Genomic DNA, 25,210 nt, shown 5'->3' with positions numbered 1-25,210 from the left:
CACGACTAATACCTCCACAATCTCTTCAACTATCCATTTCCCATTCCCCCTTTATCTCTTCCTGAAAGTGATGTATTATCACCTTTCACCTTTCTTTCTTATCAGATTCCTGCACTCATAACTTAGTGTCTCCACTTATCAATTTTCTTGATGTTTCCACCATCGCCCTCCATCTTTGTATTTATTTTTCCCTCATCTGTTTCCACTTATCTCTCACCTGTCTCTGTCTTCCAACTCCAACCCTCCTCCTCCTCATCTGGCCATGGGCTTTTCTCATCATTGGTCCACATTCCACCTGTCTCACCTCTCCTCTTTATCCTGGCTGTCTTCCCTTTCCACTCTTAGTTCTGATGCAACATCTCCGCTCCAAAACGTCAACACTTGCACATTTCTTGATTAGTTGCCCTGCTCTTTGAGGGTTCATCGTACACAGCCCTTTGGGCCAACACTCTTTCAGGTCAGCCTGTCTTCGCCTCTTCAGGTGCGCCTGAGCGGAACCTGCAATTTCAACAAAGGGTCGTCAGGCTGCGTTGGTTGAAACCGTGTGAATAGTTGAGGGCAGCTACGGGGTCAAAGTATTTTATATATCAAAATAAAATTCATTCATACTAAAAAAAAGGCTTAATTAAATAGACAATTTGTACCTGGCCTTTTATGTTGCATTCAATCCATCATGTCGGTTCACACCAGATAGATGGACGTGTAAGAACGGGACAGGTACGGACTCAATGGGGAAGGGCAGGTATGTGCCATGAGCAGGCTCTCTCGAATCACGCGGTTCTCGGAAGCTCCTTGCTCGGATTGGTTAGGGCTCGGCCTCTGGGCGGTGTGTCCTATCGGAAGGTGCTTTGCCGAGAGGTGCAGCAGCTGACCGGAGAGAAGAGATCCCAGGACATGCGCCGGTATTATGAAGAACTTCGGCGTTACCTTGGTCCGTCAGTAAGTAACGGGCGGGCGGGCGAGCGGGGGCTGGGTGGTGCGCCTGGCCTTGGGAGCACCAAGGCGGTTGCTGATGCCGAGCCTCGCGGTGTCCGTGCGGCCTGGCGAGTCAGATCAGCTGCCCTCCTCTCAGTGGTGACCGAGTTCTCCGGCTCTGAACACCGGAGGCTTCTTAACAGACAGCGGCGGACAGGACTTTTATTCAGGCTTCAATGGAGGAAGATCGTATTAGCAAACAAGATTAAATATCACTGGATGGGTATAGGCTTTAATCACTCGGCTAGACTGCATTTCCTTTGTGAGTGTGCGCCAGTACACGGGAGCTAGGCCCAGTAGAAATTCTCATCATCGGAGGAAACACGAGTGAAATGGGGGAACAGCTAGAATGAAATGGTGTCCTTACAGGAAGCAGAGGGAGAGAGGTTGAGAGAGCTGTGGGTTTGTAATGGATGCTGATTGTCGGCGTATCCCCTGGGATGAAGCAAAAAGGGAAAGGACCATGAGATGGGCCTTTCGGGAATCAAGCTGAGAGCTGGGTAGGAATCGGCAGAGTCCTGAGTGGAAGGAGTAGCAGCCATACAGGTTTTGATGATCTGGAAAAAGAGTCGGTGGAGGAGGCAGAGACAGGGGCATTTGGGATCAATGCAAGTTACATTAATTACATCCTTGACCATTAGAAAGTAGGTAGAGTTCAAAGAGAAAGTTCAGTCCAAGAAGATGCAGCTGGTCGAGTGGTTGCTAGAGGACAGAGTCCAATCCTGACCTCCGGTGCTGTTGTGGAGTTCAGAATCAGATGTACTGTCACCAGCATGTGTGGTGAAATTTGTTAACTTAGCAGCTCAATGCAATGCATGATAATATAGAAAGAAAAAAATAAACAACCAAGTAAATCAATTAAAGTATATATATTGAATAGATTAAAAATAGTGCAAAACAGAAATAGTAGATTTTTTTTAAAAGTGAGGTGTTCATGGGTTCGATGTCCATTTAGGAATCGGATGGCAGAGGGGAGGAAGCTGTTTCTGAATCACTGAGTGTGTGCCTTCAGGCTTCTGTCCCTTCTTCGTGACAGTAACAATGAGAAGAGGGCATGCCCTGGGTGATGGGGGTCGTTAATAATGGACATCGGCTTTCTAAAGCACTGCTTCTTGAACATGTCTTGGATACTGTGGAGGCTAGTACCCAAGCTGGAGTTGACTAATTTTACAACCTTCTGTAGTTTCTTTTGGTCTGTGCTGTATCTCCACCAGCCCCCGCCTCCCCCACATCAGTGAGATGCTGCCTGTTGGAATGCTCTTTACATCTATAGAAGTTTTCAAGTGCTTTAGTTGACAAACCGAATCTCTTCAAACTCTTAATGAAATATAGCTGCTGTCTTGCCTTCTTCATAGTTTCATCAATGTGTTGGGGCCAGGTTAGATCCTCAAGAGAGCTTGACAGTCTCGATTTGAAATTGCTCATTTTTTCCACTTCAGATCCCTCTATGAGGATTAGTTTGTGTTCTCACATCTTACCTTTCCTGAAGTCCACAATCAGCTCTTTGGTCTTGCTGACATTGAATGCAAGGCTGTTGCTGTGACACCATCCAACCAGCTGATATATCTTGCTCCCAAACGTCTTGTTGTCACCATCTGAAATTCTGCCAACAATGGTTGTGTTATCGGTAAATTTATAATTGGCATATGAGCTAACCTAGCCACACAGTCATGGGTATAGATGTAATAGAGCAGTGGGTTAAGCACACACCCCTGAGGTACGTCAGTGTTGATCGTCTGTGAGGAGGCAATGTTATCACCAACCAGTTTGAGTGTTCACCCTGTGATCACATGGGTGTCCTCCGGGTGCTCCAATTTCTTCTCAGTGTAACTGGGCAATTGATAATCAGTTTGGAGTTGCTGGGCCAAAAGGCTAATTTCTGAGCTTTATCTTTATATAACTAACAAATTATAGGCAGAGGAGTAAGTGTGTTGATGGAGCGGAACTGCTTAAGCCTTCCTTCGGTGAAAGAAAGGCCTTCAAACCACCTTGGTGTGGTGTGGCTTTATTATACCATTGATTGTAAAGTTCAGACAGATGGGATGGAGGAATTAGAAAATGTCCAAATTACAGGAAGCATTAGGAAAGGGAAAGGATCAGGGAGTAAAGGATGAAGTGAAAGTAGAGAGAAATAATTTAACTGGGGCAAGGATAGGCTGAAACAATGAAGTTGATTGGCTTGTGGACCTTGGGAAAAAGCTCAAAAGCACTTGTGCAGAGCTGGAGTGTTTTAAGAGTAGAAGCTGCAGGAAGGAGGAATGTTGAGGAAATGGGAGCCATGACTGTCATGGAGACAATGGCATGATGCTCACTGAGTGCCACGTTAGTGTAACATCTAGCATGACACTCTTACAGCTCGGGGCGTCAAAGTTCAATTCCAGCATAGTCTGTAAGGAGACTGTATCCTCCCTGTGAATGTCTGGGTTTTCTCCAGTTTTCTCCCACAGTCCAAAGACATACTGGTTAATAGGTTAATTGGTCATTATAAATTATCCTGTAATTAGGCTGGCATTCAGTTGGGAGTTGCCTGGCGGTGCAGTTCGAAGGGCCAGAAGGGCTTATTCTGCTCTGTATCTCTAAATAAAAATGAATAAAATAAAAAATATATTGTAGTGCTGAGAATGAGGGTGTGTCTGAGAGCAACAACTACTGATTTGGGGTTACTAGAGTATATTTCCTTTTACTGTTATTTCTGTTGAGATTTTACCTTAATAGTGTTATGTAAGCTGCTGAAAACTGTACCACGCTAACAAGTCTGCAAAAACTGCAGTTCTTCTGTCATTGTTCCTGTGCTCTTACAGTAGTAATACCATTTGTTTAGTTCGGGGGTTCCCAAGCATTTTTATTCCATGGAAAATTACCATTAATCAAAGGATCCGTGGACCCCAAGTTGGAAACCCCTGGTTTAGAGACACATTTGTTGGTAGATATTTGAAGCTCTTCAATTGAGTAGTGTGAAATTTTACTTTTTACTAATACTATTGATACAAATGTTCTATTTTAGTGGTGAGACAAGATACAATAAAGCAAAACTCCTTCAAGGTAAGCCCTAACATCAAGAAATATTACGTATTTAATCTCAAGCTTGTGCCTCTTGATTTGTTTGTCCTTTTGCTTACCTTCTCAGCTTGGTGTTGGTGAAAACCTATTCCATTAGTTCATCTCACTCTGCTCCTCCGTTGTACAGTAATAGTTTTAATATTTTGTTGTATTTTGTTAAAAGGGTTAATGTATGCATCACAGATGCATTTAATGTGATGGGCTACATAATCTGTTTTAAAATTTATTACTTATTCAGAATCATTTATTTATCACATGTACATCAAAACATACGGTGAAATGTGTTATTTACATTCATAGCCAACACAAAGCTAATGGTGTGCTGGAGGCAAATGTTGCCACACATTCTGGCGCAAATGTCGCATACCCACCATGTTCACAGAACAACAGCAACAAAACAAACCCATTATCTCCAGGACAGGTTGTCTCCTGGTCTCCAACCTCCAATAAGTACATTTGCAGTTAGTTTGGGGCTCCCAAACAAAATCCTACAGAGGAGGATTGGCATCATTTAATCCATCAACTCCAATATGGTGTTTATCTTCAATCCTAGATTAGAAGATTCCTGAAGTCTGTAAGGGCTTCAAAATAAATTTATTATCAAAATACATGTATGTCACCATGTACAACCCTAAGATTCATTTTCCTGTGGGCATACTCAATAAATCCATAATAGAATTAATGAAAGACCATACCAACTTGGGTGTTCAACCGATGTGCAAAAGACAACAAACTGCAAAGATGAAAAACATTCATTTTCATAGCTTGTCATGCCAGCCAAACAAATAAACAAATAAATAAACAAACATAAATAGATAGAGAAATAATCAGTAAATATCAAGAACATGAGATGAAGAGTCCTTGAAAGTGAGTCCATAGGTTGTGGAAACATTTCAATGATGGAGCAAGTGAATTTGAGTGAAGTTAACCCCTTTGGCTCAAGAGCCTGATGGTTGAGGGGTAATAACTGTTCCTGAACCCGGTGACTCCTGTACATCCTTCCTCAAGGTAGCAGCAAGAAGAGAGGATGTCCTTGGTGGTGGGGGTTCCTGATGATGGATGCTGTTTTCCTGCAACAACTCTTGGTGTAAATGTGCACAATGGTGGCGAGGGCTTTACCCGTGGTGGACTGGGGCATATATATCCGCTACTTTTTGTAGGACATTCCATTCAAGGGCACTGATGCTCCATACCTGGCTTTGATGCAACCTGAAAATATACACTCCGCTACACATCTATAGAAGTTAGTTAGGCTGAATCTCCACAAACTCCTAAGGAAGTAGAGGCTCTGCCCTGCTCTCTTCATAATTGCACTTACATGGTAGGCCCAGGACAGGTCCTCCGAAATGATAACATGGAGGGATTTTCAGCTGCAGACCCTCTTTTCTTCTGATCCTCTGATGAGGACTGACTCATGGACCTCTGGTTTCCTCCTTCTGATGTCAATAATCAGCTCCTTGGTCCTGTTGACAGTGAGTAAGAGGTTGTTGTGGCTCCACTCAGCCAGATTTTCAACCTCCCTCCTGTATGCTGATACATCATTGCCTTTGATTCGGCCTACTACAGTGGTATCGTCAGCAAACTTGAATATGGCATTGAAGTTGTGCTTAGCCAAACAGTGTGAAGTGAGTAGAGCAGGGGGCTAAGTACACAGCCCTGCGGTGCACTTGTGCTGATCGAGATTGAGGAGGAGCTGTTGTTGCCAATCTGAACTGACTAGGGTCTGCAAGTGAAGAAATGGAGGATCCAATTGCCCAAGCAGGTATTGAGGCCAAGGGCTTGAAACTTGTGGATTAGTTTTGAGGGGAAAATGGTATTGAATGCCAGGTTGTAGTCGATAAAGAGTATGCATCTTTGCTGTCAAGATGTTCCAGGGTTGAGTGAAGAGGCAATGAGATGGCATCTGGGGTGGACCTGTTGCTCCAGTAGGCAAATTGGAGTAGATCCAAGTAGCTTCTCAGGCAGCAGTTGATATGTTTCATCACCAATCTCACAAAACACTTCACCACTTTGAAGGGAAATAACTGATGCAGGTTCTTAAGGCACCAATATAAGTGAAGTATGCTTGAATCTAATGATCTCCATAAACAGCCAGTTGATCAGCAGAAACCTTTAACATTTGGCCAGGTACCCTGTCTGGGCAGGATGTTTTTTGTGGGTTCACCCTCCTGAAGGCAGCTCACACGTTGGCCTCGGAGACTGAAATCACATAATCAGTGGGGGCTGTGGGAGTTCATGATGGTTTCTCCATTTAACAGTCAAAGCGAGCATAGAAGGCATTAAGCTCATCTGCAAGCAAAGCCCTTTTGTTGTCTATGTTGCTTGATTTTATTTTATAAGAGATGATGGCATTCAAGGCCTGCCACAACTATCGAGCATCCTTCATTGATTCAAGTTTAGCCTGGAGCGGCCACTTCAACTGTAAGGTGGCTTTCCAGAGAACATACCTGGGCCTCTTGTAAGTTTCGTCGTCTCTGGACTTGAATGCTGCTGGCCTGGCCCTCAACAAATTGCAAATCTCATGGTTCATCCATGGCTTAGAGTTAGGGAAGACTCTGAATGATTTTGTGGGACTCACTTGTCTACAACTGTTTGATAAAGTCTGTGACAACCATGGTATATACATTCAGATTCACAGATGAGACCTTGAACATGGCCCAGTCCTTCAACTTGAAGTAATCTCGCAGCCGCTCCTCTGCCTCCTGCGACCACCTCTTTGTTGTCCTAATTCCTGGAGCCTTGCTCTTTAGGTTCTGCCTGAATGCAGATAGGAGAATGTTTTAAGGATATTGGAAATTGCATGGAGTTCCCTTCCCATCACCATGTCCTTACCCCTTTCCCACGACCACAGAATCATAGAAATATACAGCTCCTTCAGCCCATGCCACCCTTGATACTGTCTCTACTAATCCATTTGTCTGAATTAGGCCAAATCCCTTTACACTTATCCAAGGGCTTGTCCAATTGGCTTTTAAAATTTGCAATAGTACCTGCATTTCCATGCTATTTGACTAATGAACCTAAAAACCCTGAATGCACAAAATTGGCACTCAGTCAAAAGAATTGTCTTCCTTAATTAAAGTATAAGGCTGTGGTATAGAGGAGTGTTTCAGACAGCTGGGTCAAACAACACCATTTCTATAGATTAGTGTACTTTCAACTCCACCCAAGCAAATTGCTAAACTGCTGATACCAGAAGTTACCACAGAATCTTCTACCAACTAAAAACATTGTGAATAGTTCTTCATTCTTGTGGTCTTGCATGAGATTGTCAGCAAACAAGCTTAACAGAAAATGCTGGTAATCGAGAGGAACACACACAAAATCACTGTCACTGTTCATTAAAACTTCATCAGTTTTTAAATTGTGTTATGCTCACCAATTTACTTGCTAACATTTCTGTTTATTTATTCATGGCTTGTAGACATTGTCAGCAAGGCCAGCATTTATTGGCTATCCCTCACTGTTCTCAACAGCAGTGATAAGCCAGTCCATTGAGTTGCTGTCATTCATGTGAACTCTTAAGTGAATCTGTTATGATATGGCTGCAGTTCGATGCTGTGTCAGCAAAAGGATAGCAATGCGCTTTTCAGTGGGGAATCGCCTGTGATTTGGGAAGACTGCTGTTATTTAATGCCTACTTATTCGTTTGTTAAACCTGGAGAGAGCACTGCTTTCATGAGTGCTGCAATATATCTTGTAAATAGTACATGTTCCAGCAGTGGAGTTCTGGTGACAGATGGGGCATGAGTCAAGTGGGAAATTTGTCCAATTTGTTGTGTTTAATTGAACTTTTTTTTCCCGCAGAATGCCCCACCTTTGTTCTGCTTTTAAAGGAATAATATTTCTAGTTGCAAAAAAAAAGTTTGTGGGCCCTTTGCAAATACTGCATTAATTACTCATAAAATGTGGTTTGATCTTCATCTAAATCACAATAATAGACAAACACAATCTTTTTAAACTGATAACACACAAACAATTATATTTCTTCTTGTCAATACTGGGTACACCATTTAAACAATTACAATCTAGGTTCAAAAAAGTAATGAACCTCTGGGGTAATGCCTTCTACAAAAGCTATTTGGAGTCAGGTGTTCCAATCAATGAGATGAGATTGGAAGTGTGGGTGATACGTGCCCCTCCCTTTTCTTTTAAAAAGCCTGCTCTTCTCAAGAAAGATCTGTTTGTGTGCACCATTCCTCAATCAAAGGGCGTTCGAGGAAGAATTGTAGAGATGCATGAAGCTGGAAAAGTCTGCAAAGGCATTTCTAAAGACCTGAGTGTTCATCAGTCCACAGTAAGAGAAATTGTCTCCAAACGGAGGAAATTCAGTACAGTTGCTACTCTCCTTAGGAATGGGTGACATGAAAAGATCACACCAATGGCACAATGTGCAATGCTAAAGGAGGTGAAAAAGAACCCAAGGGTTCAAAAAGATCTGCAAGAATCTCTAAAACTTGCTAAAGTCTATTTTCGTGTGTCCACTATATGAAAACCCCAGAAGAAAGAATGGTGTTCATGGAAGGACACCACTGCTCTCTAAAACAAACATTGCTGTGCATCTCAAATTTGCAAAAGACCACCTGAATGTTCCATAACACTTCTGGGACAATGTTCTGTGGCCAGATGAGACAAAAGTTGAACTTTCTGGCAGAAATGCACACCACTGTGCTTGGAGGAAAAAGGGCACTGCACAACAACACCAAAACACCAAACACATGAAGCATGGTGCAAGGAGTATCATAATTTGGGACTGCTTTGGGGCCACATGGCCTGGACAGTTTGCCATCATTGAGGGAACAATGAATCAAGACATTTTATGGGAGAATGTCAGGATAGTGGTCCATTGCCTGAATGAAGCTTAATAGAAGCTGGATGATGCAACAAGACAATCATCTGAAACACAAGAGTAAATCAACAACAGTATGGTTTAAAAAGAACATTAGTATTTTGGAATGGCCAAGTTGGGAGTCCAGACCTAAACCCAATTGAGATACTGTGGTATGACCTGAAAAGGGCTGTTCATGCAAGGTATCCCAGAAGTATTGATGAACTGAAACTGTTTTGTATGGAGGAATGGTCTCATACTGTCAGTACATTAATTGATTACTGTAAATTGCCCCTGATGTGGGTATGTATAGCATCTGGGGGAAATTGATGGGAATGTCAGGAGTATAATTGCACAAAAAATTGGAGGATGGGATGACTCTTTACAAGCCAGTGTGAACTTGATTGGCTATATGGTCTCATGCTGTGTTGTAAGGGAAGGATGAAATGTGGAAGTTGTGGTATTTGGCATAGATCTCTTCACTTTCTGAGGAAATATAAATGGAATTGAAAGCTGAATAAGTATCAAAAATATCTCAACTTATGACCTTATGGTGGAGCGTATCAGTGAAGCATATGGAGGTAGCTGGGCCTTAAACATTGCTTAGAAGAATAATTCCGCCTTTGTCTTGAACTGATGTCATTGGCATCCAGTAACCAAAACATCTTCTTTCGTTCTAATTAAAAATATTAAGATTTACAAAACTCATGTTGGATTTTTACAAGAGGCTTAATACATTTTTGTTTTAGTGGGGAATAATAGGTTTCTCTTGAGATGGGGATTAAACGGTTTCTCTATAACGAAAAGAATGTGCTAGCTTGACCAAACACTTTTATTTTCTGTTATAATTCAGAATACTTTAGAGACATGCATCATAAGTAACATTGACAAAAATTAATGTTTTCCCATCTGTATATCCCTTATCAGGACAAGGAGTGGATGAACCACTGTCCCAGATTGGTCTCAAGCAGGCTGAGGCTGCAGGCAAGTTTCTCAGCAACATCAGATTCACTCATGTGTTCTCAAGTGATCTACAACGTGCTAAGCAGGTGGGTTCAATTTTTATTTTGCTGGTTTTGAGTGAAAATTCTGTTTCAGTTATATTTAGTAATTGTGTGTCTAAAATCATGCTAGAAAATTTGCTGTTTTAACCATCTTGTTAATTAAAGAATGTTGAAATGTTAAAAGTTAAAATTGCTGTTAATGCGCATCTGAAACGAGTAAAGGGCAAGTTAAAAGTTTTACTGTGCAATCTTTTCCAAAATTTAATAATATGAAATTGCCTTGCTTGTTTCAGATGCTGATGTTATTCTCCATTTGCTGGAGACTCAAATTACATTAAAATGCTTCTGGCTGGAAGTTCACTATGGAACTTTTCTAGTGGATCTGCTTGTCTTTTATTGGGCTTTGACAAGCTGGTGATGGGGTGCCAGGACCTCTGGAGTTGCTCTTGAATCCATTGCTAGCACACTGACATACCTAGCTGAAGGCGTGGATGCAATTAGCTAGAATAAGCAGCACATCCCATTAATTTGAAACGTGTTACTTACCTTCATTAAGAAGGTATGTGTTTTTTTATTTTTATGTTTTTAAACATTTCTGGTAGTTTATGAAGTATTTTTGTTAGTTTAAAGATCTTAAAGATTAACTTTATTTGTCACAAGTACATTGAAATATACAGTGAAATGTGTTGTTTGTGTAAACAACCAACACAATCCAAGGATGTGCTGGAGGCAGCCCAGAAGTGTTGCCATGCATGCCCATGGATTACTAACCTGAACACGTACAAACTTGGCCTGTGGGAGGAAAGCAGAGCACCTGGAGGAAACCCACACGGTTACACGGACAATGTATGACCTCCTTACAGACAGCCGTGGAAATGGATAGCTGACACTGTAAAGTGTTGTGCTAATCATTATCTACTGCACCATCACTATTTTTTTTAAGAATTGTTGTGCAATTATAGACGTAATCCTTCCGCTAGCCTGTAGGTCACCCTTGGATCAGGTGTAGCACCTGCTTAATCCCCCCCCCCACCCCGATCAGGTCACATGACACCATGGGAGCAGGTGGTGGATGGTTGTGTGAGCAGCTAGTGCATATCACAAGTCCTGGTTATGTGACCACAGTAGGCAGGTAATCTCTGAGAAGTATTGATAATGGCTGAGGTCACCGGTCTTGTAAAGACACTGCCCAGAAGAAGACAATGACAAACCACTACTGTAGAAAAAAATTTGCCAACAACAATCCTGTTCATGGAGAAGGCCAGGATCGCCCACATCAATAAGACACGGCACATGATGATGATGATGTTATCGTAGTGAAAATGCATAAATTGATCTTTCATCATTTGGAAGGTTTGTGCATAAGCTTGAAAGTGCCAGCCAGTAAACCCTCCCCATCCCTGCACCCTAACCCCCACCCCCAGATGTATATAAGTGGGATGGAGTAGAAACTTGACAGGGCAGGATGATTATTGAAGTCAGAAGTAATTAGATACATCTGTTGAAAATCTAAAACATCCCAATCCTGTGTCATCTCTGCAAGAGTTCCTTCAAACAGCATGGTGGCCCCATTATTGTCAACTGTGTCCTCGTAGATTTCTTTAGCACAGAGGAAATTGTTAACTCAGTGCAGATGCTCCCAGGGCAGTCCTGTTTGTTTTATTTATCTGTCCCTTCCTCAAAGCCCTGAAAGTTATTCTTTCATGGGTGCTTATCCAAAGCCCTTTTGAAAGTACCAACAAACCAATAATTTAGAGCTGTTTTGTAATTTTATCTTTGAACGTAAACCAATTTGCAATATTAATTCATTGCATATTTGGTGCTTATAAAATGCTTAATCTGTGTTTCAGACTGCATCTGCTATTATATTAAAGAACAGTTATGGATCTAAACTTGAAATAACCTGTGATACAAGGCTTCGAGAAAGAGTTAAGTATCAGAAGAACTCAAAGGTGCATTTTGAAGGGATCATAGATGAACTTGAAGAAAAACTTTTGAGTTTTGTTAAAGTTTTGTGAATTCTGGAATTGAAGGTTTCATTTTGTCAGGACACATCACTGCAGGTTTCTTATCTTTCTTTATCTACAGTTCTCAATGTAATTTCTTGACATTTACTTGTGTCAGTTGTAAAAATGCTGCCATGTACAGTATTGTGCAAAAATCTTAGCACATATAGCAAGTGTTCTTAAGACATTTGCACAATACTCTATTTGTCAATGTGGAGCAGAGAGCAAATTTGTAAATCTGACAGGAGCAAAGAATGTTGGGACTGCTGAGGGTGGAGAGCTACAGGAGGGGTGTGGGACAGGGGTGGCGTGAGTGCAGGCACACACCAGCGCTGAGACACAAGGTAAGGTCATTTGATTCCAAACAATTGGTCTTTTGATCATTACACAATGTCTCTTATGGTTCCGCTCTCCCCACTCTCTCTTCCCCTTTTCCCAACCATGATTTCCCTTTCTTGGCCCTTTCCCACTCTCAGTCCATAATCGAGACCCACATCAGAATCGGGTTTACCATCGTTCATGTATATCATGATATTTGGTTTTTTTGCGGCAGTGCAATACATAAGTACTGAAGTATTGGGCAGAAGGTTAAGCACCCTAGCTATATAGAGTTGCAAGAAAAAGTTTATGAATCCTTTACAATTACTAGGTTTTCTGCATGAATTATTCATAAAATGTGGTCTGATCTTCATTTAAGTCACAATAATAGACAAGCACAATCTACCTTAAGCTAATAACACACAAACAATTGTACTTTTCATGTCTTTATTGAACACATTGTTTAATCATTCACAGTCCAGGCTGGAAAAAGTATGTGAACTCTGGTACGTAATAACTGATAGCACCTTCTTCAGCAGCAATAACATCCATCAAACATTTCCTGCAGCTGCTGATCAGATTTGCACAACAATTCAATGGGGTTAAGGTCTGACTCTGACTTGGCCATTCCAAAACACAAATTGTCTTTTAAAAACATTCTGCTATTGATTTACTCTTATGTTTCAGATCAATTGTCTTCTTGTATCATCCAACTTCTATTAAGCTTCAGGTGTCAGACCGTTACCCTGATATACTCCTGTAAAATGTCATGATACAATTTTGAATTTATTGTTCCCTCACAATTGCATGCTGTCCAGGCTCTGAGGCAGCAAAGCAGCCCCAAACTATCATGCTCCTTTCACCATTCACAGTGGAGATGAGGTCTTGGTGTTGGTGTGCGATGCCCTTTTTTCTGCAAACGTAGCAGTGTGCATTTCTGCCAGAAAGTTCAACTTTTGTCTCATCTGTCCACAGAACATTGTCCCAGAAGCGTTGTGGAACATTCAGGTGGTCTTTTGCAAATTTGAGGTGTGCAGCAATGTTTGGTTTGGAAAGCAGTGGTGACCTTCCGTGAACACCATTCTTGTTCGGTGTTTTTCTTATAGTGGACACAGGAACAGAGACTTTAGCAAGTTCTACAGATTCCTGCAGGTTTTTTGCTCTTACCCTTGGGTAACCTCCTTCACCTCTTTTAGCTCTGCACGTTCTGCTGTTGGTAAGATCTTTGTAGGACACCCACTCCCAAGGAGCAACAGTGCTGAATTTCTTCCATTTGGAGTCAGTTTCTCTTACTCTGGACTGTTGAATACTCCAGTCTTTAGAAATGCTTTTGTCACCTTTTCCAGCTTTGTGCATCTCTACAATTCTTCTCAGGCCCTCTGAAAGTTGTTTTGATTGAAGCATGGTGCATAAAAACAGTTCCTCCTTCAGAAGGGCAGGCTCTGTCAGTAACCTGGCTTTGTGTGTGTGTTTTTTATATAGCACAGGGCCCCTCTACAACCCACTACTCAAATCTCATCTTAGTGATTGGAGCACCTGACATTTGTAGAAGGCATTACCTTGGTGTTGAACCTAGACTGTGATTGTTTTAGTGGTGTACAAAGTGGTGATAAGAAGTACAATTGTTTGTGTGGTAATAGTTATAGGCAGATTGTGTTTTTCTGATCTTGTGACTTAGCTGAAGATCAGACCACATATTTGAGTGAGTAATGCAGAAAACCAGTTCACAAATAGGTTCACAAACTTTTTCTTGCAACTGTGTATGTGGCTAAGACATATATTACCTGGTATTAAAATATCTCTATTGTGTTGTGGAAATGGGAAAAATAAGTTATGAAATAAAAGCTGGGTGTAATAGCAGCCTACAGAGCATCTGTAGTGAGAAGAACAGAGTTAACGTTTAGGTTGGGGCTGAACTGAAATAGTTGGGGATTTAAACATTTTTAAATAATTGCAGAATGAAGGGAAAAGACAAGGAAAGTAGAGACCAGAATTTCTGTAACAAGTGCTGTAAAAGTGATTTTCTGTAAAAGTGATTAAATGCCAAAAAGAGTGATAGCATGAGAGAGAGAGAAATGGGGATGGGACAAGGAACAAAATAAAAGTTGCTCTAAGTTTAATGGCAACACTGGTACATTAACGCCACCTAATGTTGAAAATGGGAACAGTGGTAATGGTCTGAAGATAATGAGATCCAGCTTTAAGTGCCCTGGCAAAGGATAAAGTGCCATTTTTAGAGCTTCATTGGCACAGTGTACAAAGGCAGATAATGTACAGGAGATATCTAATTTGAAACGTCATGTACCAGCACATGTATATTGAGGGGAACATAATCATTTATACGTGGAAATCTGAAACCTTTCTGAGCAGCTATCTCTAGAGAAGTTTCTTTATGAAATGTGTTGATAGAACCTGGTTGAAAAGGAAGGGTGCTTACTAGGAACGCCTAAAGGCAAATCAGATTTCAGTGTTTTTTTGTAGGTTGTCCTATCTCACCACCCCTACTGTACAAGAATGCTGTCATATTTGACTACCAAAGACTAACAACTATTAACTTTGAGAATGGTAAGAACTTATAATATGAAGTCAGTGAAGCAGATTCATTTAGGCAAATATAAGATAATACAATTTGTGTATATAGGAATTATTGGATGAGACTTATCAAATCATAAAATCAGAAAAGGATTTATGCCGAGGAACAAAAAACAGGTGGGAGGTATTAAACAGGTAAATGCAGGATAGGTAACGTAATAGACTCATGGAACACTACAGCACAGAAACAGGCCCTTCTGCCCATCTAGTCTGTGCCAAACTGTTAATAGCCTAGTCAGATCAACCTGCACCTAGACCATAACCCTCCCACTCATGTACTTTTCCAAACTTCTCTTAAAATATTGCAATCAAACCCACATCCACCACTTCCGCTGGCAGCTCATTTCGCACCCACACCACTCTCTAAATGAAGAAATTCCCCATTCCTCTTAAATATTTCACCTGTTACCCTTAACCTATGACCTCTCGTTCTAGCCTTTGTACATAATTTCAGTGGGAAAAGCCTGCCTGTATTTACCTTCTCTATACCCCTTATAATTTTGTGTATCTCTGTCAAATCTCCCCTCATTCTTCTATGCTCCAGAGAATAAAATTGTGACTTATGCATCCTTTCCCTATAACTAAAGTCCTCAAGTTCATGTAATATCCTTGTGAATTTTCTCTATACTGTTAAAATCTTACTAATCTTTCCTGTTGGTAGGTGACCAGAATTGCACTTAATACTCCAAATTTGGCCTCATCAACATCTTGTGTAACTCCAACATAACACCTTAATCTTGTACTCAATACTCTGATTTATGAAAGCCATTGTGCCAAAAACTCTTTACAGCCCTATTTACTTGTGATTCCACTTTCAAGAAATAATGGATCTGTATTCCTAGATCTCGGTTCTACTGCGCTCCTCAAGGATCTAATATTCGGTGTTTATGTCCTACCTTGATTTGTCTTTGCAAAATGCGACAGCTCGCACTTGTCTGCATCAAATTCTATCTGCCATTTTGCAGTCCATTTTTTCAACTGGTCCAGAACCCACTGCAAGTTTTGATAGCCTTCCTCGCTGTCCACTATGCCCCCAATCCTAGTATCATCCACAAATTATTAATATAGATAACAAGCGACAATAGACTTAGCACCAATTCCTGTGGCACATCGGTAGTTGCAGGCCTGCATCCGGAGAGGCAACTATCTACTACCACTCTCTGGCTTCTCTTGCATAGCAAATGTTGAATCCAGTTTATTACTTCATCCTGAATTTTAATTGATTAAACCTTGTATACCAGGGGTTCTCAACCATGGACCCCACGGTTAATGGTATGGGTCTAGGCCAGGGGTCAGCAACCTTTACCACTGAAAGAGCCACTTGGACCCGTTTCCCACAGAAAAGAAAACACTGGGAGCCGCAAAACCCGTTTGACATTTAAAATGAAATAACACTGCATACAACGTTTTTTTTGCCTTTATGCTATGTATAAACAAACTATAATGTGTTGCATTTATGAAATTGATGAACTCCTGCAGAGAAAACGAAATTACATTTCTGCATGCAACAAAAACATTTTGAACTCCGAAAAAAAGACGTTGGGTTGAAAGTTACTTTTAAGTAAAATATTCAATGTCTATTTGAGTCCTTCTTGTATTTATGAAAAACGCCGAACTTAAATTTTCCGCCAGCAGCAAACCAAAAATAACGTCAGCCAGCTGTCATCCTGAAAAATGAAAGGACTATTTCACTGAACAATGAAAAAATATGAATATAAGTAAAATAATAGGCAATTAAAATATTTATCATACTTGGTTAATGGGATTTCTGCTCCTGGACCTCAGCGCACAGCGTCTGCACATCAGGGCTGTATGATGTCACCTTCATCTTTACACAGGATCGCAAGCTGTCATCTGTGAGGTTTTCAATATCACTCCATTTGTGTTTCTGAGCAAGAACGGCCTTCTGACGGGCAACATCTTCAAGGTCTGCTGTCAAGCGTCTAAACTTGGATACCCATATGTCTTTGTCGGCTATGTCGGCCAGTTCCATCTCAAGATCAGGTTGACTCACACCTGCCAATGCAGTCGTATTCAGTAGGGAAGGATCGATGTTTAAGGGAGTGACCGGGAAGGATAATGTGTTTTTTTCCTCTCTGAACTCACAGAAGCGTTTCCCAAACGATGTTTGCATTGCGATGATTGCAGAATGTAAATACTCCGAAATTATCATGTCGTGACCTTATTTGAACTCTCTCAAATTGGGGAAGTGAGACAAAGTGCCTTTCTGTAAATCTCTGGCAAGCACTGTCAACTTGCGCTCGAATGCCAAAACATCCTCCAACATGTGCAGGGCTGTACGTCCTTTCCCCTGAAGAGCTGTGTTCAGCGTGTTCAGGTGCGCTGTCATGTCTACCATGAAGTGTAGCTTTTCCAGCCACTCTGGCTGTTCCAGCTCAGGAAAGGTGAGCCCTTTGCTGCCCAGGAAAGTTTTCACTTCTTCCAGACACGCGACAAAGCGTTTCAGCACCTTCCGTCTGGACAGCCAGCGATAAAAACACGTTGTAGCGGTGTCAGTAAACTGCAGTCAAAGATAGCTTTATTCGAACTAAACAGCCTTGCTTTTAAGCCTCCCTCAACCCAGCCCCCATGGACGCAGATGCTGCAAAAGACGCGTACTCACAAACCCCCGTAGGCTATCTCCCTTAGCCGGAATGCTGGCTAATTGTGAGCCGTTTCGGATGTTGCAGGAAATGTGTCGCTACACTTAGGTTGTACAAGATCACCATAATTACATTTCAAAAGCTAACAAACTAACATAAAATACATTTTAATTAAATACTGACCAATTATTTCCCAAAGCCACAGGGAGCCGCAGCACAGAGGTGAAAGAGCCACAAATGGCTCGGGAGCCGCAGGTTGCCGACCCCCGGTCTAGGCCATAAAGGAGGTTGGGAATGCCTGTTCTAGACCATACTGTCACGCAGAACTTTGTCAACAGCCATGTAGACAATGTCTACTACTTTTCCTTCATCAACTTTCCTGGTGGTTTCCTTAAAAAAGTCTCCAAGATTGGTGTATGTTTTTCATACAGAGTTTGTGCTTTTGCAGAATAATATCTAATGAATCAAATGAGGCTGGTCTCAGTTGATCCTAAAATGTAATCTTTTAGCTATTGGGGTTTTTCAGTTTTCTGCCTAAATACTCACGTTTTCATGGCTGTTTTATATCCTCCACTTTCTGTTAACTTGGTCAGTGCCAAACATATACATTTTTTGCCTGCTTTCTCTATGCTCACTAACCTACTTGAGTTTACTATTCAGCAGCATTTTTGATTTATAACTCTCATCTTTAAGTTAATATTGCTTCATGTCTCTACTATTTCCTGTGTCTATAACTTTCTTCATCGTTACAAAACTCTTGAGAACCCATGTTTTTCTTAAATCTGATCTATTTTGCATTTCCAGTGTCCTTCGCATCAACTAACCTCGTCTAAAGTCTATTCTTTGCAACTCTGTTCTGCATGTTTCCACTCCACACTTTGATTTTAAAACTTGTTGGAAGGAATCCTATAAAGGCTTCTTTCTCTTAAGTTGATACTTAGAAAATTAATGGTACGATTTTAATTTTATAATTGTTGTTAAAATTGAGTATGTAATATACTGGAACATTACAAGTTTCCAAATGTTGTATTTTTCTTGTATAATTTTACCTGCAGTAATATCCCTAAGCTGTGAAAATAGATTTTGGGGACTATAATTTTGATGTTTGATCTCCCCTAAACCAGTTGTACTTGTAGGCAGTTAGTTCATTAAAGAGACACATCAGCAACATTCTAAAACTAGTTTAGATTTGGAGGGAGAAGTCTTTTGGTTGGATCTAAATCACATGAAATGATATAAGGGTAATGTTGAAAGAAGGGACTTTCAGCTGATGCATAATAAAATGATTCATCAGTCGCATGGTATTAAATTACAACTGCCAATACTTTTGACAATGATTGCAAACTGATCAAAATAGGAAAACATCACAATGGAAAGATACAAAAACTTTGCACAGTGTATATTGAATTTTATAAGTTATTTAAAATCATATATTTATTTTGAAGTACTTATTCAGTGAGCTAATGATTTTCCTAAAATCCATTGCATATGTTTGCCTATATGCATTACTACTTTGAGCATTAAATAAATAATGTCTCCAGTTTGATCTGGCCATTTTGGGTAGATGGCTCTCACTAGCTGTCTCCAGCTAATGGGCAGTTTTAATGCTTAGGGTATTTCCAGTAGTTGAGGAAGTAATTCCTTTGATGTTCATCTACCACTAAAACAGTTGTTTTTGGCCACATCACAACAAACTGATTGTGTGTGGAACAGCAAGGAATCTATACAGATTTCACTGTAGAAAAGCACGGGGTATTTGAAAGCTTATTTATTAGTTAAACTCTCTTCTTTCTGTTAATCATAAGCTGGAACAATTTGATTCATACTGGGAAAAATGGTTTAACTACATAATGCCTCATAGGCCTGATTTTATTCTCACAAATCAATGAAACTGTTGTAAAAAAAAAAAGATCACTCCCTACTTGTACATAGTTCTTTCCTTTTGCTTGTTTTTTCTTTCCACTCTTTTCTATAAGTGTATACTCCAGATAAATACTTTGTGGAGATTTTGTGATATATATGATTATATGATATATATGTACAATGTCTGAAATACATCTTATGGAAATGTTTGATTGATGAATTTCAATTAAAAAAAAATAAATTACAAGAACATAATTATCTCAACCAGGAGTGTCAGGGGGTGAGGAATAAGTGAAGTGGATCATGTAGACCCAACTTTAAACTACAATACTCTTATCTTTTTCCTCGTACAACGACTCAGCTTATAATTTGGGGGGGAAATTGAACTGCTGTGGGGTACAGCATTGAGTTTCTCTCAAGTGCAGTCTGAAAAGCAGGAATTGCCAAGCAACTTCTCTATTGATGAGAGGAAGTTGCAGAATAACATGTTTCGTATTCCTTTTTGTGCTAATCAAGGAGAAAAAGTTGTCAAAGAAGTGAAGAGTTTACGTATGCAAGTGAAATAAGGGGATTTTAAATCTTTCCTTGAATACAAAGTTAGAATAATAAATAATAACCCTTTTTTTTTGTTAATAGAGATATGGGATTGTTGAAGGAAAGCCCCTGAGTGAACTCAGGGCAATGGCAAAGGCTGCAGGACAGAAGTGTCCTTTCTTCACACCACCAGGGGCAGAGACTGTAGATGAAGTAAGTCATTTAGAATTGCTAATGCAAGAGACAACCTTGTCTAGAAACATATGAGCTAGCTTGTCTCATTTATATTCAGATAAAGACTTGGAACGAATTTGTACAGTGAATGTTATTTATTATTAAATAGTTAAGCTATAATTGATCATTTTTTATCAGATTAGTGGAGAAGTGATTCTCAACTTTGAGAAGACATGGCTCAGTTTCAATTCTGAAATTAAGTGCACTGGAACTGCACTTGCTGAGGTTTCCTGTTTCAGTTGGTGAAGCTTGAAGAAATGCATTTTCAAGTCTGAGGATCTCTCTACCCTTGCAAGTAGATACAAAAGAATTGATGGGATTTTTCAAAGCTTTTACAGTTTTATTTTATCCCTCAATCAACAACCCTTAAACAGATAATTCGTTCTTTATCTCAAAGGTATTTATGAAACCTTGCAAAATGCAAATTGGTTTCCTTATTTACTTACAATATTGTAACTAATACCCTCAAAGTTCTTTGGGTGTACAGGACTTGGGGAAATCTTTAGTTGTGAAAATCATTTTACAAATTCAAGTTCTATCTTTTTTAAGGATCGTGCTTTAGGCTGGAATTCGATTTCATAAAGTGTGTGCAACAAATTTGGACCACACAGAACATTGAAAGTTCTTGGGTGACTTTGTATCTGATGCCTCATGCTTTGTTCACAAGGAGATTGTGCAATTGCCTGGCCATGCTGAAATATGTTTAAAATGTTCAGGTTAGATTGTGGTTATTAGTCTGATTGGATAATACTCCTGTAAATTGCATCAATGAGAATTGAATAATGACTGGTTTAAACTTTTGATTTTCTTTTTGTTGTGGATAACAGAATGCCATCAGCTTTCTTCAAGCTTCTTCAACCCACATTCAAAATTATTGTGTCTACTAAAACAGTGAGCATTCCAGTAATAGAATATATGTGGTTTGTTCAGTGAATATTATCTCTGAGTTCACGAAATGGAAGACTGTCTACAATTATATCATATTTCCATTAGATTGTTTGATAGAAATATACAAATGCCATTTTCTCAATTGATAAATAAAGTAATTGTCCTAACCATGGATATCCATACTACTGGCGGGTTGTTGAGATTTAAATTAATATTGGCCTCTAAACATTAATTAGGCTGAAGTGTGTTTTAAGTTAACAGTAGTATGCTGTTGCATATGTTGGAAGTCAATGTCCCATCACCACAATTTCTGTTATGTTTTGTCTTGGTCTTGGATTTGATGATGCTGCTGTTACATATGCAAGAACAACAGAGTAGGAGTAAACCTTTTTACTGAGTTCTGTTAGCCACTGTACACATTGAGCAACTTGCAGTACGGGAGCTAGGAACTTGGCCCACCAAGTTGAAAAATATGCATATTCAAAAGCCCGTGCCAAAATATGCCTCCTGCATATTTAATCAGCAGCATACGCAACTTGCTACGTTCTTACAATCAATCTGATACAGTTCAGCTGTGATGGTGAGAAAGGTGTGCAGGTCACTTATGGAGTATATTGTACATACAACAGACTCTTTAATAAGTCTCTTAATTGCTTTACAGGTTCAAGCTCGGGCAGAGGATTTTTTTAATTATTTATGTCAGCTTCCTATGGAGAATACAGACAAAGGTTATGGTATGCCAGATCAGTTTGATGCAGTTGCTGATTATTCAGGAGGTTTGCATATTTCAGTAAAAAATCCGTGCTGTGTGCGCACCAGCAGTTCTAATGTAAATGATGACAATTCCAGTAGTCCAGTGGATCTAATGGCTAATATACTTATAGTCAGTCACGGTGGATTTATTCGACAGTGGGTTAAGTATTTCGTAGAGGATCTGAAATGTCTTTTACCCCAATCCTTTGATGAATTTAAGGCATTTTCTGTATGTCCAAATACAGCAATAAGTAGTTTTATCGTTACTTTTAATCAGGTAGTTAGCTCTTCTCCTCGGATAATGTGTAACTATCTATACAAATGTAGCCATACTGATGATATTTCTCCTTAAAGCCAAAGAAATAATACATTCTTGATGATGTATTACAAAAATTTATGCTAGTACATTGCTAAAATCAGGTTTAAATCTTTTTTTTCCAATTAATCCTTGCTTCAGAAGTTTACACTCCAGAGGATTGCATAGTCCTAAGAACTTGATTACTTTTGGAAAACTACCTCTTGTGTTTACTTTTGTGCAGTAAAAGATTATTTATGGTTACTGTGGTGTTATAATTTAGCACTCATTATCAGTAATTTTTTTATTGAAAGCTGAGGGAAGAATACTACAATGTGTTGATTGAAGACTATAGTTACTGATTTATCCTGAGATACCTTGAAAACAAGGTATACCTATAAACAAGAACCTATATGATTTGGTAATCTGGCCTTCTTATTCGTAATACCATAAAGCTTATTTGTACCTTGAAAGTGATCATACTGATCAAAGAAACCAGAATGTGTGCTACTTTAAATTATTAACCCTAGTGGAAAATAATACTTAAGCATTCATATATACATGAAAGTTTGATTGAAGTGATATTTATAAAGAAATAACACTTAAATTATTGCTATTATGTATATTGTGGAAGTGAAAATAAAGGAGACATGCTACACAACTTGATTTGGTCTTCTATTACTTTGCAGTTTCTAAATCATGCTGTTAATAATTTATTGGTGCATCTCGGATCATTGACCCATTGGGATGTGAACTTGTGATCTGTTGGGTGTTCCGTTCCCCGCTTGAAGTTCCCGAATCTTGGCTGTTTTACTCTATAATGATGGGGAATATGCTTTTCCTTTACAAATGAGGTAAAATAAGAAAAAAGTTAAATAAACAATCTGCTGGAGGAGCTCAGCTGGTTGAACAGATCTGTGAAAGGAAAGGAATCGCCCCCATTTTGGGTCAAAACCCTGAGTCGGGATCTGAATTGTGATAACACCCTGGAACAGGTGTCCACAGGGCTTTGCTTAATGGTATTGGTCCAGGGCATAAAAAGGGCTGGGAACCCTTGTCCTAGACATTAGGCCTCTTACATAGTTATCTGCAGAAACCTGTGGCGACCCACTTTCTGCACAGGCGAACCGGCTCACAAATAGCCAGTGCGCGGGGGGAGACTTTGGTAATGCACCTCCGACGTCATTTCTGCCCGGAGAGTGTGGGCACTAGGGATTAAATGCCAGCGTCGCGAAGTTTGAATAAACTAGTCTCCAAACAACTTACCGACTGTGTCGTTATTTCAGCGCTGTGTGTAGCACATCACTACATTGGTGACCCTGATGATCCAAACGGGATTTGGACCTAAGGTGACCGACTCTTCATTTGTTCACGCAGTTTCGCTAAAACTGCTGACTTTCTGGACGCTGCGACCACGCGTGTGGTTTAGCCAAGCAGAAGCCCAGTTCCAGATTTGGCAACTATCCTCTGATTCCATGCGTTACTACCACGTGGTGAGCGCCCTTGACCAGGAGACGGCCGCCCAGGTTGCGGATTTCATACAGTCGCCCCCGGAAGAAGGCAAATATGAAGCATTCAAAGCGCCGCTCATTGGGACCTTTGGCCTCTCGCAGCGTGAGCAGGGTGCCCGCCTGCTTCACCTGGACGGTTTGGGAGACCGACTGCCATCAGCATTGATGAACAAGATGCTGTCCCTGGCTGACAGGCACAAGCCCTGCCTCATGTTCGAGCAAGCGTTCCTAGAACGATTGCCCAAGGACATACATCTGCTGCTGGCCGATGCAGATTTCAGCGACCCCCGGAAGGTGTCAGCCCAGGCAGATGTGCTGTGGAAAGCCCAGAGGGAGAGTGTGGCGTCCGTCGGTCAGATTACCAGGCCACGCACCCAACAGCAGACCAGACCAGTGACCCCCGGAAGGTGGCAGCCCAGGCAGACGTGCTGTGGAAAGCCCAGAGGGAGAGCGTGGCGTCCGTCGGTCAGATTACCAGGCTACGCGCCTAACAGCAGACCAGACCAGGCCCGGCAGGGGGGCGCACACAACACAGAGGCAGGAGTGAGGAGGCCGGTGAACAGTGGTGTTTCTACCATCAGCGGTGGGGCACAAAAGCCCACCATTGTCGCCCACCCTGCAAAGGCCAAGGCCCACTGCCATTAATGACTATGGCGGCTGGCCACCAGGACAGCCTCTTGTACATCTGGGACAAACAGTTGGGACGATGCTTCTTGGTCGACGCCGGAGCGGAGATCAGTGTCTTGCCCCTGACGGGGTACGACACCCGCAACAGGAAGCCAGGACCCACCCTGCGGGCTGCAAACGGCAGCACGATATGGATTTACGGGACCTGCACAGTGCAGCTGCAGTTCGGTGCCTGCCGGTTTACGTGGGACTTCACACTGGCCGCGGTGGCCCAACCACTCCTGGGGGCGGACTTCTTGCGAGCTCACAGCCTGCTGGTCGACTTGCAAGGGAAAAGACTGGTGCATGCCGAGACTTTCCAGACGTTCTCCCTGGGTGAATCTAAGTTGCTGGCCCCACACCTGGACTCCATCACGCTGTCGGGCAACAAATTCACCAGAATCCTGGCGGACTTTCCATTGATTCTGGCACCACAGTTCACGGCAGCCATGCCCAGACATGGGGTACAGCACCACATTCCAACCCAGGGACCACCCCTCCACGCCCGCGCACCAAGGCTCCCCCCGGAAAAGCTCCGCCTGGCGAAGGAGTTCAAGAGAATGGAGGAATTGAGGATCGTACGGAGGTCCGACAGCCCATGGGCCTCCCCCCTGCACATGGTGCCCAAAGCAGCCGGGGGTTAGAGACCATGCGGCGACTACCGTAGACTGAACGAGGCTACCACTCCAGACCGCTACCCCGTGCCGCACATACAAGACTTTGCAGCAAACCTGCACGAGGCAAGAATCTTTTCCAAAGCAGACGTTGTCAGGGGATACCATCAAATGCCGGTGCACCCTGAAGACATCCCCAAAACAGCACTCATCACCCCATTTGGCCTGAAGAATGCCGCACAGACGTTCCAGTGACTAATGGATGTGGTGGGACGTGGACTTTCCATTCGTCTATTTGGACGACATCCTTATAGCCAGCAGTTGTCGTCAGGAGCATCTGTCCCACCTCTGCCAGCTCTACTCCTGCTTGAGTGATTTTGGCCTCATGATCAATAAAGCCAAATGCCAGTTCGGTCTCGATACCATCGACTTCCTGGGCCACAGGATTACCAAAGATGGGGCCCGC

The 25,210-nt window shown here is 41.4% G+C and overlaps 1 protein-coding gene across 1 annotated transcript; it reads left to right on the top strand.

The window, feature by feature from the left end:
- Positions 1-559: 559 nt before the first annotated feature.
- On the top strand, positions 560-22,614 carry LOC132403795 (fructose-2,6-bisphosphatase TIGAR-like). The gene is made up of 6 exons (XM_059987484.1): positions 560-939; positions 3,980-4,017; positions 9,791-9,912; positions 11,718-11,795; positions 19,886-19,996; positions 21,567-22,614. Exons 1-6 carry the CDS (start codon positions 908-910, stop codon positions 22,008-22,010), a joined length of 825 nt encoding a protein of 274 aa, XP_059843467.1. The 5' UTR covers positions 560-907; the 3' UTR covers positions 22,011-22,614.
- The last annotated feature ends 2,596 nt before the right edge of the window (positions 22,615-25,210 follow it).

This window comes from Hypanus sabinus, chromosome 13 (genome assembly GCF_030144855.1).
Source record: "Hypanus sabinus isolate sHypSab1 chromosome 13, sHypSab1.hap1, whole genome shotgun sequence".
Lineage (NCBI taxonomy): Eukaryota > Metazoa > Chordata > Chondrichthyes > Myliobatiformes > Dasyatidae > Hypanus > Hypanus sabinus.
Note: the sequence above shows the minus strand (reverse complement) of the source record. Positions and strands in the feature narration are given on the sequence as shown.